General features: G+C 47.4%; 1 protein-coding gene across 1 annotated transcript; it reads left to right on the top strand.

Annotated features, from left to right (window-relative positions):
- Positions 1–660: 660 nt before the first annotated feature.
- On the top strand, positions 661–7,426 carry LOC117890642 (tubulin beta-3 chain). Its single transcript, XM_034795594.1, has 4 exons — positions 661–957; positions 5,809–5,917; positions 5,973–6,217; positions 6,292–7,426. The coding sequence occupies exons 1-4, from the start codon at positions 901–903 to the stop codon at positions 7,243–7,245; spliced, it is 1,365 nt and encodes a 454-aa protein (XP_034651485.1). The 5' UTR covers positions 661–900; the 3' UTR covers positions 7,246–7,426.
- Positions 7,427–16,872: the final 9,446 nt, after the last annotated feature.

The following is a 16,872-nucleotide window of genomic DNA, read 5'->3' as shown; positions in this document are numbered from 1 at the left end:
TTACGAGTATAGAAATGTGCGTACGCACAAAGAGCTACCTATTTCTGTGCCTGGCATGGCGATCAGATGCAGATGCAGATGCAGCTACAGATACGCAGGCAAGGCATAGGGGCATCAATATTGAAGCCAAAACCGCATTGATTGATTTGGAACTTAAACTTTACAATTAAGAAAGTGCAAGCAAGCCTTAGGGAGTGCTTTCTGATTAGCTCTTAAGGCAGCGGTTCTCATGCAGCCATTAAGTTTGTTAATGCACATTTATCTACAGTTCCCTTTTAGACGCTCATCCCTAGTTATGGAATCCCTGGCATCGATTATAAATAGCGGGACTCATAATATTCTTGTTGCTGCTCTTCTCGCTTGCTTCTTGTCCCTGCTTCGTGCTCGTGTTCGTGTGATTAAAGCTGCCATAAGACACTCGTGCAAAGCTGCAGTCCGACCCACCCCGCTGCTTGCATGAATCGACTGCAGTCCCAGCGACCGACCGCGCTGCGTGCGTGAGTTGCCAGCCTGCTGCCGCGCAGTCACGCTGTCGCTCGCGTGTATGTGTGTGATCTTCCCTCTCGCTTAGCCGCTTCAGCCGACAGTCGCTAGAACGAACCATCATCGTCGCTGACTTCGCTTCGGCCAGCAGTCATCGTCGTCGCTGTCGTGCGTTGATCAGTTGAGTTTTGTGAGTTGTGCGGTAAAGTTGCCCAAACCAGAGCATCCAGAGCAACCAGTGCAACAGAAGAGTGCAGCCAGCAGCCAACAGCCAACAGCCGAGCAAAAGGACAGACAGCAGTGTGTGCATCCTCCAGCAGTTTCAGTCTCCCAATCAGCCACAACTCCACACAGGCCCACAGGCTCTCCACCCAGTCGCGCATTCGCATTAGTCTCCCCCCTACAGCCAGTCGGAAAATGAGAGAAATTGTCCATCTGCAGGCCGGCCAGTGCGGCAACCAAATTGGCGCTAAGGTAAGCCTCATTATTTTTTATTTTATTTTCCTCTCTGCTTTAGCTCGGCTTTTTGCTGCCTCTGGCCGATTCGATTGTTAATTTATGCACAATGCCCGAAAACGTTTTTCAATGAGTTTCCAAACTGATCGCACTGGTGGGGGCCCAGTGCGCCGTCGCAGCCTTTTTCAGCGTGCTCAGCAATCAGCAATTAAAGCGAAAGAAAATTAACAAAAAGCCAGAGAACAGATCCAAAAGCCAGACTTTAAATCAAATGCAAAGTGCAATAAAACCAAAAAAAAAACACAAAAAAACTTATCAAGCAAAGAAATTGTTTGACTTTGTGCGGCATTGCAATGCCCTTTCCGATTGCCAAACACAACACACAAAAAAACGAGTTGGGTTGGGCTGCAGATCATGAAAAGTGATTCACTGCGAACCCAAGTCTCCATACAGGGTGGGGCTGGAGAAGGAAGAGGGACTGACGGCGCAGAATTATGGCATTTTGATGCAAGGCGCAAATCAGCAAGAAAAGTGCCGGGGGGGAACCGTTTTCGAGATTTCTTTGCTTGAGTTCTGCAACTGCCTCTGCCGGGAAGGGAAATCTGTTGAATTATCTTTGCGGTGAAATCTTTTCGCTTTGCTTGAGCTTCCTTCCTCCACTACTCACTGCCAAAGTAACCACAAAAAGAACTGCATGGAAAGTGCAGAGCTGAAAATCTTACAAATTATATTGGTTGGAAAGCTGTAATTTAGTTTGGAGATTTGTAAACAGCAGAGAAAATAAAATACTTGAAGAATGAAATCAGAAACCGCATTAAGTTGCAGCTCATTCGATTATAGTTGGCATATAAATATTCATAAGGGTTCCAGCAGTCTCTTAATTGATTAGAAAATCACAGCCAAGGCCCGAGCAGATCGTTTGTCAGCTGTTCTCGGGAAACGGCAGCTCGATGAAAGCAAACAATGCAGTCCAATATCCAATTTCCGATTTGCACTGAAGTGTAGTGCGAGTGTAGGGTGACCCACACAATCGATGTGCCCCAAAACACGAGCTGTGTGTGCAAAGCCAAAACCCTGGTGGCTGGTGGCAGCCTCCCGCTCCTGCCACCCGCTAAAGGAGGCAGCCAGGTAACCGGCTTGCAACGCAAACTCTTTGATTTTTGGCAATACCAGTTTTTGGCTCTTGTTTTATGTTTTTTGTGTGCATTTTTGCTTGAGGCATTGACAAGTGGGTCCCCGCTGAGTGGATTTTTCTGTGGAATCAATGTCAATGCTGAGCGTCTCCGTCTGGTGCTTTGATTACTTTCCAGTTCCACCTACTTGCTGCGAGGTGTGTCACGTTTGGAGCACTACGATAACATTATTAGCAAATTAGAGTATAGCTAAGCAGAAAATAAAAGATAAGCGGGCAACACATCATCATCATAAACATCATCACCATCGTTTGTTGTGACTCAATTTAGGGTCAGAATCACAGTCAGCTTCAAAGTCAGCAAAGAACCGGCGGCAACGTCAATTTAAAAAGTAAATTTTGCCTGTGCTTTTGTGCTTCTCAGAATTTCGGCAATAGTAATGGTTTTATGGAGCAGAGAGCAGTACACACACAGCCTACACACACGACTAAGTACATAGATACAGAGCCATGGACACGGAATAAGATATACTCGGCAGTACGAGGCAGTTGGCTGGGTAATTTGAGGAGCGAACCCCCCTCGTAATGTGAGACCCCGAAAAACAAGAAGACAGAGAGGCGAAGCGTACGAGGTCCGATGAAAAAACAGCCACAAGAACAGCTGAGTGGACATTAAAGCACTCAAAAAATGTGACAGGCAGGCAGGCAGGGAAAGGAAAGCCTCACAAGTGCCCAAGTCAGACCAGAAGGAAGTGAGTCACCCTCTCGGGGAGGTATACTATTACAGGATATCGGTGCTGGGCTGCATACCAATTGTGGATTGGTTCTCCATATCCGTTTTTAGCACACGATACGACAATAAGTGCATATTAATTATGCACCCCAGTTTACAGACTTGCAGCTGATTGTTCAGACATAAGTCAATAAACCCACAGATTTCTTATCGCCTCACAAACTGACGCCCCACAGCAGCTGCTGGGAGAAGAGACAAATGCCCCAAGATCATCGGATGGGTTGCAGCCCCCAGCTCTCAGCTTCTCAATCAAAAGAATTCCTCTTGATGCCAAATGTTTTATATCTTGTGGCAAATACTTCTCCCTGCTGTCTCTTTTTGCGCATTTCTTTCTTCTGAGAGAACTTGCAGCAAGAGGCAGGCAGGCAGTACGTACCGGAAAGTCAGTGATCCTCAGACGGGAGAGAGATTCGATGTAGCTTGTGCTTCAGACTGGCTCCAAGTTCATGCCCGAGTGATTTCCTCTTCAAGAGGCAGCAAGACAACTAGAAAAGGGGGAGGGCACAGTTGCTGCCGTGGAGGAGTCTTCGTCTTCGTCTTTGGCTTCGTCTTTGGCTTTGGCTACTACATGGCGGCTCCCAGACATGCAACACTTAATGAGGGCGTCTCAATTGCCCGTCGCCAGATGATCGCATGCGAAGAGGCGCGGCAGGCGTGGCTGCCGGGGTGGGCCAGAGGCCGGGCGGCGAGTGGAGAGGAGTGGAGCTGCAGTGGCAGTTGCCATGCAGCAGAGCTTTTTGAAAATTAATTACAAAGGAAAATGTAGAGTCTTTTCGACTTTTTTAGAACAGCTGTCGACTCGGAAAACTCTGCAGAAAAGGCGGGGAAATATCTCTCAGCTAAAATGAATGATTTAAGCATACAAAAAAACATAAAAAATGTAACCAGAAATCCATTTGGACACAGCAACATGATCCACAGAATTCTTTTGCCACAGAGGAATCGATCTCAGCCTGAACATCTATGGATCCATAAATCTATAATTACAATCTAACTGTTTGCCACATTTACTGGATGGAGTCTCTCACGATCCAGTCTGCAGCTTGCTGCATTCACCGAAAAAAAGGCAATTTTCCGGGCATCAAACTATTATCATCAAAAGGAAAAAATCCGAAACGAAAAATTGGTGGAATGTAAAAGAAAAGTAAAGCGATCAGCGATTGTCGGGCCAGAAGCAGTGGAAGTGGAAGTGAGTGGAGAGACAAAGACAGAGAGGGGAGGGGAGGGGACTGTGGGGCAGAGATGAAAAACGACTTTTCACTTCAACAGTTTTGTGTGCTAATTTAGTTTTCATATTCGTGTGGCTTTCGTCTGTCCCTCCATCCCCCGTCCCTCCATATACAGTGAGCTTTATTGTTGCGGCTGCCATGGTTTAGCTCTCCATAATTGCAGCGGCCACACTCCAATTAAATTTGATGATCTTGCTAAGATTGCAGTTGCTTGGGCTTCAGTTTTTCTGCTTCTCCATCTGCTGTTAGTTTCTCTCTTTAAACAAACAACGAAAATGCAGACGCCATGGGCAGATCAAGAACCAAAGAAAGAGTCAGAGCCAGTTCCCCGTTCCTCAGTCTTGTTTATACATACAAGTCCCAGCCGTCAAGTTCAAGTGCCAAAGGGAAATATCTGAGACATTGCTAACATTTTTATTATTTCCTCTCCACTTTTGGGATCGAGACTCTGTTGGCTGTTGCCAGGCCAGGCCACGTCTCGCTCCACTGGAGACCCCCAACCCATAGACGAGCCCGAAAATAGAGTCCAGCAATCCCCCAATTTGTGCGGGGCAAATGTGTAACTAACTCTGGCAGCAGTTCCCCAATTTGGTTGCTGTTAAACGCAGCAAGACAATTGCAGAGCATTTCCTCAATAAATCCACTCGATCCATGATGTACTTCATTTATAGCAATTCAATCCGGGGCCCCGTCTAATGATGTTGTCGCCATGCAGAGACCCAGCCCCAGCCCCAGCCCCAGTCCCAGTCCCTGGCCTCTGCCTCGTGTTGGGTCGTTGGCCTGCCAGAAGATTCACAGCCAGAAGATTCTGTCTCTCTATATATCGTGTATGAGTCAGAGCCATTCGCAGCCGGAGTCGTGGCCTCTCCGTCGGTCCCATCCCATCCCATCCCAACCCATCCCACGGGCTGAACTATTTTTAAATGCATTTTTTCGCTGCCTAAGGTTGCACCCCAGGAGCGATGCAGGCAGCAAAACTCTTGGAAATCTCTCGTCCCATACATCGAGAGGGGTGAGGGGAGCACGTATAGGAATACGTATGGCCCGGACGTGTACGAGTGCGAGAATCTTTTAAATTTAGCACTAAATCAGGGCATGTCCCCATGCGTCCACAACTCTGGCGACGGGTTTGAAAAACTAAACATAAATTTAGTTTTCCCATTTTTACCATATTTTTTGTGTTTTTTTTTTGGGCAATCTGTCTCACTTTTGATGCCACAGAGGAGCCCTCCCCATATATGGACTATTCCAAAAATTGTACGACTGTATATTTGTTTGGAAAAACCTCAAAGTTTATGGGCTGCGGCTGCGCCTTGTTGTTTGTCACATTGTCACATCGGAGGAGGCAACAAAACAGACATTTTTAGAATTGTTTTTCTTTTGCTTTGCTCTGGTCTCTGGCCTCTGCGGCCGCGGCCATATGTCAGGCCCAACATGAACTCTGACACGGCTGGGTGGGCACAATTATTCAATTTGATAAACGACTCCAGAGACTCGACGAGCACATCCCAAAACTAACACTTTGTGTGCGAGAATTGTGCTAAAATATCTGGATAGCCCGAGTGCTTGATAAATATTCGTAATTAAGAAAACCGCCTCTCGGGCAGATAAGGGATTATCTTTGCCACTAAAGCGGAACACAAGAAAGCTGCGGGTGGCAGTCCGATTGAGCTGTAATCACATCTTGAACCCTTCTCCATTTCCTTTCCTTTCAGTTCTGGGAGGTTATTTCGGAGGAGCATGGCATCGACTGCAATGGCATCTATGTGGGCGACAGTGATCTGCAGATGGAGCGCATCAGCGTCTACTACAATGAGGCATCAGGTAAGACTATGCCCACCCAATCTTAAACCTTTTGTAATCCCCAAATGTCGCGCAGCGGTGACGCGCTCTTCGGGTGGCAAATATGTGCCACGTGCCATTCTGTTGGATCTGGAGCCGGGCACCATGGAGTCGGTGCGTTCGGGACCCTACGGCCAGCTCTTTCGTCCGGACAACTTTGTGTTTGGGCAGTCGGGCGCTGGCAACAACTGGGCCAAGGGTCACTACACGGAGGGTGCCGAGCTGGTGGACAATGTCCTCGATGTGGTGCGCAAGGAGTGCGAGAATTGTGACTGTCTGCAGGTGAGTGCCGCACAACATAACCCACTCACACACACACACACATGTACAAATGTGCCTTCTCCTTCGCTCCACAGGGCTTCCAGCTAACCCACTCGCTGGGAGGAGGAACCGGCTCCGGCATGGGCACGCTGCTCATTTCGAAGATACGCGAAGAGTATCCGGATCGCATAATGAACACGTACTCGGTGGTGCCCTCGCCAAAGGTGTCCGACACTGTGGTGGAGCCCTACAACGCCACTTTGTCCATCCATCAGCTGGTGGAGAACACGGACGAGACGTACTGCATCGACAACGAGGCGCTGTACGACATTTGCTTTAGGACTTTGAAGGTGTCCAATCCGAGCTACGGGGATCTCAATCATCTCGTTTCGCTCACCATGTCCGGGGTGACCACCTGCCTGCGCTTCCCCGGCCAGCTGAACGCCGATCTCCGCAAGCTGGCCGTCAACATGGTTCCATTCCCGCGCCTGCACTTCTTCATGCCCGGCTTTGCGCCCCTCACCTCGCGCGGCTCGCAGCAGTATCGGGCGCTGTCCGTGCCGGAGCTCACCCAGCAGATGTTCGATGCGAAGAACATGATGGCCGCCTGTGATCCGCGGCATGGGCGCTACCTCACCGTCGCCGCCGTCTTCCGGGGCCGCATGTCCATGAAGGAGGTGGACGAGCAGATGCTGGCGGTGCAGAACAAGAACAGCTCGTACTTTGTCGAGTGGATACCGAACAATGTGAAGACGGCCGTGTGCGACATACCGCCCAAGGGCCTGAAGATGTCCTCGACCTTCATTGGCAACACCACCGCCATCCAGGAGCTGTTCAAGCGCATCTCCGAGCAGTTCTCGGCCATGTTCCGGCGCAAGGCGTTCCTCCATTGGTACACCGGCGAGGGCATGGACGAGATGGAGTTCACCGAGGCGGAGAGCAACATGAACGATCTGGTGTCCGAGTATCAGCAGTATCAGGAGGCAACGGCCGACGACGAGTTCGATCCCGATGTTAACCAGGAGGAGGTCGAGGGCGATTGTATTTAATGGTGTGGCCAGAGGAATGAGGTGCGTGCGTGAGGGGGAGCGCGTGTTTCTGCGCGGCATGCGGCAACAGCTGTCGGCCAAGCATTGCAGCATTCTCTGACAAACAGACACACACAGATACACTCACACATGGATAAACAATCACCACTACCACTGACACACACACAAACAGACAGACAAACAGACAGACAGGAAAGGTCAAGCGTAGTTAGAACATCAAACGGAAATGTTCCAAAAGCTCTAGCTTCCTCCCTACCATCCACCTACCCTAACCCTCTCTCACCACTGTGTTAATCTCACTCTCACTCTCGCTCTACTCCTATCTCTATCTGTAATTCACGCTCATTTCCCATCCATCACCCTCGCTCTTCTTTCATCTTTCATCTGTACTTTCGGCTCTCTACGCTACACTTTACACCGGAGGCACGTCTATCGCATTTCTCGCAGCCATTTTTCAGCCACTTTCCATATCCACATGCATCCATCCAACCATCCCACAGTTCCCGTACTTTGAAACGTTTCATTTGATTTAAGGGCAACAAAGAAACAAAATGAATCACCCATTTTTCTATACGTTAATTATATAATTATTTATATGCAAAACCCCCAAAACAAGCGTCTAGTATTTGGAGATGAAATATAATCAAAAAGCGAATTTACACACAAAACTCTCGAGAAATGTCCACACAAATTTTGCACTCAAGACTGATGCAAAAACAGTTTGGCAATGCATAAATATAAACGATAAAGGATATATGATATGATATGACATGAAATGAACTAAGCTCATCCAAAGATAATCAAACAGTCTCCAGCGATCGTAATCCTATTCGAATCGCAGCGAAGGCAATCGATCAATTTCTCATTCTCAAATCATCCGCAATTGTATTTACATAATCTTAGGGCACAAATTATTAACATTTTTGTATTCGTGTGCAAAATCGTTCTTTAGTAGTTTTTACATATGAATGAAAAACCAACAATTTTACCCAAATAAAAATAAACTAATGATGGCAACAACATTTTTGATAAATAATAAATTAGAATTTGTTTAAAATAGCAAAGGGTTTTACTTATTTGAGCATTTATACGGAAATATTTCCGTATCTAAAATTAATTCAAAACCATTGAACAATCAGAGGAAAAACGGCCTGGCAAGCGGTTAGTTCCCGAAACATATACATTCTAAATTCAAAATAGCGGCGCCACTGTTCAATTTCCCTACATTAGCCGAGACACGAACCGCTAGTCTCATATGGTTCGTGCATTGACTGCGAGTATTTACCAGATGGCGGCACTGTGGAAATAGGTATGCTCTCGATATATCTATGCCAAAATTATCGTGGCAACAGAAACAGCTGCTTTCTGGCGGTCTTGATTGAACAACTCAAACAACTTGATTGATCAGGATTGGAAATATGATTCTGTGGATTCCGTTCAAGATGCTGCATACACAAGACTCGAAGTTGGAACCTAAAAGTTTCTAGCAGAGCTTTATAACAGGAGTTTCTTGATTCCGCAGTGCAGGATATGTACCCGGCTTTAATTCCCAATGGAAGTCAAATTTAAAGTGGATCTTAATTATTCAAATGAAACGTTGATTAAACGGATTTTCAGCATTATACTTAACCTTTTCCGTTGTTTTCGCCTGCACGCAGGAGTCAATTAATTCTAGCAATGAAACACCAGCTATAATTGAGTTTTAAGCACGTTTAGGAAAACTATTATAATGTGTATGGTAAACGGATAAGTAGCAGTGTGGATTTTTGTTTAAACAAAAGCCAATCTTTCAGTCGTAATCTTCTGCATCTAAGAATCTCGACTTGACTCGACTTGCCACAGAAAACGAACGAAAAAGCTCGACTGCCACTCGGCGTAAGTATCTTCAGCGGATCTCACAGTCGCACAGACCTTTCCATTAACTGACGCGAGACCTCATATGCCGCCAGTTCTGTGGAATTAAAACACATTAAATGACTTACTTCAGCGGTCTCGTGACACAAACGGAACACAAAACTGAGAGAAAAACCAAAACACAAAAGTCGGCTAAGAACAAACATAAACATATTCGTACTCGTACTCGTACTCGTACATCGTACTCTGCTGCCCAGACAATACGTATACGTAGACGGAACAAGACGCATGGAGAGAACCAGTTTTTGTCTCTTTGTGTAGTGAGATATCCGGAGTCGAGCCATGCCGGCCGGCGTTCTGTATGACAGCTGAGAATGAGAACCTTTCAGAGCCGGCAACAGTGCAGCAAAAACAACAACAGAAACAACAGCAACACGTTCTTCCCCGTCTGCGGCTTTGAGTGACCGGCTAAAGTGCGTTTAACCGTTAGTTATGTTATGTCACACAGAGCCACACTGAGCTGAGGGTAGGTCAAAGGAAAGGTTAGCCGGAGCGGAAGTGGCTCGACTTTGGCTGAGAATGCACAAGAAATTGGGCCAAATCGGGCTGCAACAATCTGCAGCAATTACAAGTACAAATGCAGCAGCAGCAGCAGCAGCAACAGGCAGGCAACAGCAGCAACAGGCAAGAAGAAATAGGCAAATGGAAAAGCAATAAAAAAGTTACCGACTTACACTCATTTGGCGCCGTCATCCAAAAAGCCAGTCCGACCAAAGGAGGCACCAGAGATGCAAGAGAAACACGAAGCGAGGCAGTGATTGACCCAGTTTTCCAAGACGACAACAGCGACAGCGGCAACAACAGCAACAGGCGACGACCGCGCCGAGGCAACAACCTACCTTCCTACGTGTACGTGCCCCCAGTACCCCCCCGTAGCCGTACCCACAAGCACAGTGACAGCCACACACACAGCAAGACATAGCAGAGATCTCGGGTACCATGCCGATCCGATCCGATCCGATCCTCCTCACTCAGCTCAGCCATTGACTGAACTGACTCTGCAGCTCGGGAGCTGCAGCTCGGGCTCGGGCTCGGAGTCGGAGTTGGTCTTAGCTTGGCTTTGCTTTTGGGGGAAGTGAAGTGCAATGTACTCGCAGAGCGAACGACCGACCGACGGACCGACCGACAGACAGACAGACAAAAATCAAATAAAAAATCTTGTTTTTTCTGCAAGTTTCTGCCGATTCTTCAGAAAGCTGAAAACGAAACTTGCCTGAGAAGATTGTTGGGGAGAGTTGGTGCTGCAGGAGGGGGCAGGGGGCAGCGGGCAGGGGGCAGGGTGCTGTGGTGCTAGAGGCACATGCAAACAACACGTCAATGCACTCTGTGGTAGCCACCGCAAACGCCTCGACTAGTTTAGATTGGACTCAGACAACAACGTTGACTAGACCCGATCTAAGCCCAGTCGCTGCAGGCTGCTGCTGCTGCTGCCGCTTTTGCTTTTTGATTTTCTGCCATCAATTTTGATCTTTGTGTGTGTGTGTGTGTGTGTGTGTGTGTGTGTTTTCGCTGTTGTCTTTTGTGGTTTGCAGACAAACACGAGTAGAACAACAATAAACAAGACAAATTGCAGCTAGGAAAATGCACTGGAGACCCACACACATGCGCGAGCGAGCGAGCGCCTCACTTGGTCATTGATGCGACCGCACCGAAAAAATAAGCAAGCCAACAAGCTCCAAGCCCCCTAGAGCCAAAAGCCCCATCCACATGTTGGCAGACGTTCACTTGCGGCGTTGCCAAGTTTCTCCACGAGGCGGCCAGGCCACGACGTCGAGTGGCAGCAGACAAGTGCTTAATAGAGTGCAGCGGAAGTGCTTCAGGTGAGCCTCAACCAGGGACCTGGAACCTGGGTTGGGCTCTGCTCTGACTAAGCCAGACTTTGGCCAAAGAACCCCTCGAAGCTGGCACAGATAAATGATTTTGGTGCAGTGCATGCAAATGAGTGGAATGGAATTCGAATTCAAATTCGAATTCGAATCGGAAACCAAACACAAACACTAGTCAAGGACGTGGCTGGTTAGTGGCTGCTGTTTACGTTTACAAGAAATAATTTATTAAAATATTTCAAATGGCATTCAGTTCCGAGCACAAAACGTTATGTTCCTTCTGGTAAATTCTAGATATTCTACAGTTGCTACCTTGCGCGGCTTAGAATTTGCAATCTACAATCATCCATCCATCCACTCATAAATATGCACCAACTCCATGACTCTCCGTCTCTCTCTCTCTCTATCTATATATATTTTGTTTATCAGCCGAAAGGTTCAATGTATGCCAGAGCCAGCCAGAGATAAGTCCAAGGAAAGAACTCGACTCCTACTCGCACTCGTACTTCCTTTTTACGCGGCGGCGTCGGCCTCATCGAAATGCGCATTCATTCTAAATATCTATAGATATATCTATATACATATCTATGTATCTATTCGGCAGAGCAACCAATCAGCAGCAGCAACAACAGCAGCGGCAGCAGCAGCAGTGCATCGAGCAGCCACAATCAAATTAACATTTGCATCAAATCGCATTGCAAATGGGAGACGCAACGCAACGGCGCAGAAGGTGCTGCCGATTGGGGACTTGGGATTGGGACTTCGAATGAGGATGAGGATGGGGATGGGGATGGGGATTTGGGGGAGGAAATACACTGCTAGAGTACCGTACCTACTGGACACTTTTCCATGCCATTTCCATTTCAATTTGCAGTTGTTATTAGCACCTCGCAGTTGCCTACTTGCTGGCTATCCAGTTTCTGGCTGCTGCTGCCTGGTGCCGCCTATGGCTGCTACCTGTGGCAACACTCATTAGACAAATTGCCAACGCTCCAATGTGATTTGATTGATTTGCAGCAATGCCAATTACAACAAATGGCCAAAGCGGCGGCAGCGGCAAATCTCTGCGAGTATCTCCACTTGCGGCTACTCACTCGCGCAGTTTTGTAATCCAACAGAAATTGGAGCACGCTGGAAGACGAAGACGACTGACTGGGCTGGAAGAATTGCCTTTCCTGGGAATAATCACACACACATACACACATTTAGCACTCGTAAAACATGAAAATGTGCCATAACGGCACACGCAGTACTCGTACTTTGTGGCTGCCGAATTACGAGTAAATTACGGGATAACTGTACAGCGGCAGCGACAGCAAACAGCAGCAGCGACGTGCGTTATACAAATGTCAACGGTTAATAAACCCCAAAGACAAAACTAAACACTGCCCGGGCACTCCAGAGACCGGACAGCGGACAGCGGACAGCAGTAGGGGGCACATTTAACGAACATTATGAACAGATTCCACGAATTGGCAGGCCATCAAAAAGAAGACAAGACTGGACAGGCAGCAATCCAGTTGCAGGGGAATCAAATCAACAGTTACGGCAAAAGTAAAAGACTGAAGGAAGTGCTAGAAGATTCTGCATAACCAGAGATAACCACAGAACCCTTTAAATAGGTTCCATGCGCTATGCAGAAGCAATCCACATTTGTGGATGCCAATTGCCAATTGGGAATTTTAAATTACAGTTTTTACTCGCACATGCGTTGCACTTATGAGCCACAGCATAAACGTACAGTGACTGCGCGCCTGCACCGCCTCCCGCTCCCGCCTCCCGCTCCCGCTTCCAACCGATGCCAAAGTTAATTAACACACAATCAACACAGACAGACGACTCACACCTGTAAATTCTGCGACCAACTCGGTACAAAAAAAGAAAAGGAGAGACGAGACAACAGACAACAGAGAGACAGAGAGACAGAAAGAGCTTTGCAATAAGCGCAAAAACAAACGAAATTAGCTGGCTGTCGGCACTTCAATGCTCGAGAATGCACCGAAATTAGCCAAAATAACAACAAAGCCAACAACAAATAAATAAAAGAGAAGAAGAAATAATCAAGAAAAAAACAAAAACTAAAGAAAAACTGAAATTAAAGTTGTAAGATTACAACAGTAGCGCCGAGCCAGAGCCAGAGCCAGAGCAGAGCAGAGCTTTACATATAAGAGGCGCACAGAGCCATAGCTCACAGGTGTGTGTATGTATGTGTGAGTGTGGCAGAGGCATATACCATGTGAACCAATTTGTGGCATCAATCTCAGGCGTGATGTGAAATTGTCCAGGCCAGGCAGACAACAGGCAAACCCACCAAGAGTGAACCTCGCGGGAAGAATCGTGGCAACTCCCCCTTGCCACAACAAATAAAACAATCACAACATACACTAAGAGTACTCGTACTCCAAAGTACATCAATTTCCCGCTTCTATAAGTTATTCTGCACAGATAACGCCAGACACCACACCACAGCTTGACACCATCAATTGGTGGGCCAAGCCAAGCCAAGTCAAGTCAAGCCAATTGGGGAGTTGAGGCTGCTGGGAAGCTATGCAACTATTTTTGAGGAGTGAGCTGATGCACTGTTGATCGGTACACTTAACAGCCATTAGCCTGAGTCAGCTGTTGGCTATCATTGCAGAGCATAAATCCTGTCGTTATGTCATTAATGAATCTTCTCGAGTCTCAACCCACATCCACAGTAAATGCTAGACAGAACTCTGCTCGACAGTCTCCCTCTCCCGTTGACAGACTCCATTTGAGCGCCTGATTTATGATTCATTCAAAGCCCACTCGTGGGCTCAAAGTTGCAGTGCCTCCAGTGGCTCTTTGTACGTAAAGTGGACGACGTTTGACACTCGGAGCCACCGCCAGCCAACAGCCACCACGTTCATGAGCTCACGTATCTCCCGCCTTTGATTGTTGAATGTTGAATGTTGAATACTTTCGTGGCTGTGGTTTTTGTTGTTGTTGTTGTTAAGTTGCTGTCACTGATGTTGGTATTTTCTTCTCTTTTTTTTAATTCACTATTTTTATGTATGGCTGTGTGGCCTTTGTCCTAAACTACAAACATTTGACATTTTCATCAAGTTTAACTGCCAGCCAGGCCAGGCCAGCGAGCGAGCGAGCGCTCTCTTTTTCCTTGCATGATTTAATGTGTTCCCTCAGTCAGGCAGCCAAGCACAACATTAGCTTGGGCCAAATATGTTAACCACGATCATCGCATGGCTCTGGGTTTAAGTATTTTATGTCGCATTCGCGGATGAAGCTGATTTAGTGGCGCTCAAGGAGGTTAAGAGGCAGGAAGCGGCGGTTATTGGAGGCATTTCTGAACAGAAACCAAGCACATTGACATTACAGAGAGAATATCAAGGGAATTTGCAACCGTACAATGGAAAGCAAGAAGGAAGATCCATCTTTTTTAGGACACCGTAATATCGTCGCCTTTGCCTCAGCGTCTCAGCTTTTCTCAAACAAAATTTCGCTGTAATTATGCTGCTCCCCCACGCAAGCCCAATCCCCCATTTTAGCGCACTTTGGTGTCAGATTTGTGATCTCTTAATATCCCATTCCCGCGTTCATTCAAACGAAATGCTTTCTGACAACTTTTCACACGCAGCCCGACACACAAAAAGGTGCTGATTTTTGTTGGTTTTTGTTACAGCAAATGATAAAAGCCGCTTGAATGCGAAAAATACAAAACTACAAGGAGCTTTGTTTAGTAACTTTCTTGCCCGTTGGAGAGGAGGGAAATATATAAAACATAAAAAAGCAAAAGCAAAAGCAAAGCAACAGAGCCAGCGCACAAAACTCGAATTTGGGTCAAACATTATTCAAATACAGTGAGCGAGCAGCGAGCGACGCACCACTGAATGAATGAATAGTGAGAGTGAGACGGAGACGAAGACGGAGACGGAGGGACAGTACGGACGATCCACCGAGCGGGACAGTGGGACAGCTGACCAGCCAAGCAACCAGTCGGCCAGTCGGCCACTCGGCCATTTAGCGCCGTTTGCCGTACCGCTTTGAAAATGCATAAAGCGCGCGTTCGAGCTTCGAGCTGCGAGTCCGAGTCCGAGCTCCGAGTCCAAGCCGAACCCGAATCCGAACCCCATGCGCTGGGCTCCTAAGTCGGTCGCTCCAGCCAAGCTGTTGACCATTTGGCTGCGGCACGTCGTAAGAGTGCTCGATGATATAACCAGGCCCGGGCCAAAAAGCGCTAAACAAAACAAAACCTAGCTACTAGCAAATATGTATGCCAAACCGGGGGGAGGGATGGCAGCTGGGGAGTGGCGGGACACCAGCGGGAGTGGGTTCGAATGGAGTGGAATGGTGTGGCATGGCATGGCTTGGCTTGGAATGGGGGGGGAGGGAGAGCTCGCATACCGTGGGCCGGCTGACAGACTGACTTACTGACTTAGTGACGACTAGAGATGTAAGCGATTCCGTGCCGTGAGGAGGGCCACCGTCAGCCGGTGGTGGGTCGTGATTAATGAGAAAGTAGTCGTAAGTGGGGGGATAAATGATAACTCTTGATATGAATTTACAGCTGCAGGAAAGCGTCACAAGATTTGCCAACTAAACCACACTCAGGGTGCAGATCAGCATGGAAGATCTTTCGATCTTCTACACATTTCCCAGCCTTCCCATCCCCACAGTGACTCACTGGCTCCTCCTGTGAGCACGTGGCCATCTCGAGGAGGCCACTGTGACTGCGAGTCTTGGAGTATCTTCGCAGCCTTTCGCAATCGCCCACCGCTGCTGCTAGCTGCCTGCTGCTGGATTTGTTGTGTGTTTTTTTTGCAGCGCTTCGTTGATTTCTGCAGCTTAGCCACTCGCTCGTCCAGCGCTGTTTTGGTCTGTGGGGGGCTTCTTTTTTGGGTCTGCCGTTCTGCCCACTCATAGACACACACACAACAAATTTGTTTGGCCTAATCACGGACCTGTAATCTTCAACGCGCTTTCTTGCTTGGGTGTGGTTTGGCCTGGTCGACGGGCCTCTCCTGAACCGGTTGCATTGCTGAGCCCCGTCTTTGGCTGGTCAATAAAATCCTGTATGCTCCTCCCCGCACTCACATTTCTGACCAGCCACAAGAGTATTTGGCCCAAAGGCTTTGCAGCTGACTTCTCCTGCAACCCGGCACCCAGGCACCCCGGCACCCCTTTCGCTTTTGCGTTTGCGGACGAGTAATTGCCTTGTCACGATTCTGATTTTGTCTGCCATCCCGGTGTGCCATAGGAGTCGGGGCTACTGGGCTGCAGGGGGGATTACTTTGATTCCCTTTGTATTGCCGTTGACATATTTATCTGTTTGTGTTTCTCCTGCTGCTGCTGCTGCTGTTGTCTTTTGGGGGCACATCAATTTATGAGTCTTTCAAAGGTAAACAGTCGCCGAACGTGCGCTAATTTTCACATTAAAATTGATTTTTGTCTTTTGTTGGCTGCTTTGCTATCGTTTGTCTATTGAATCGTATGTTGTTGTAGGGACTTGTCGGTTATGCAATATTTAGGCTGTTGTCTTAGGGAATGCATTGAGTGTGAAGAAGGGGCAGAGGCGGACATGGGGAAGTGCTATTAGTTTCTGGGAGACATCTACAATTTCCTGGCCCAACGAAATTATTGAAAATATTCAAAAATTTCCCCTGCAGCCCGCCAAACACTGTTATGCGATCTCTTTTGATTTATGTATCAAAAAACCATTAAAAAAATATATAAAATAATAGTCGTTCGGTTTGGGGAAAGGGCCACCCAAAAGTGAATTTGGTAGAAATTGATTTTTCTCTTTTCATTGAATATTTTCCACCATTTTGCGATGGCGACGTGAGCTTAATTTGTGCCTCGATTTTTGAGTGGTGTTATTTATTTTTATTTATTTATATTTACAGTGAGT

This window comes from Drosophila subobscura, chromosome E, assembly GCF_008121235.1.
Source record: "Drosophila subobscura isolate 14011-0131.10 chromosome E, UCBerk_Dsub_1.0, whole genome shotgun sequence".
In the NCBI taxonomy this organism is placed as follows: domain Eukaryota; kingdom Metazoa; phylum Arthropoda; class Insecta; order Diptera; family Drosophilidae; genus Drosophila; species Drosophila subobscura.
The sequence above is the reverse complement of the archived record's forward strand: the minus strand, read 5'-3'. Positions and strand labels throughout refer to the sequence as shown.

Coding starts and splice junctions, on each gene's coding strand:
- LOC117890642 (XM_034795594.1), top strand. CDS start 901: ATGAGAGAAATTGTCCATCTGCAGGCCGGCCAGTGCGGCAACCAAATT. Junction 5,918..5,972: donor CTACTACAATGAGGCATCAG/GTAAGACTATGC, acceptor AATGTCGCGCAG/CGGTGACGCGCTCTTCGGGT. Junction 6,218..6,291: donor AGAATTGTGACTGTCTGCAG/GTGAGTGCCGCA, acceptor TTCGCTCCACAG/GGCTTCCAGCTAACCCACTC.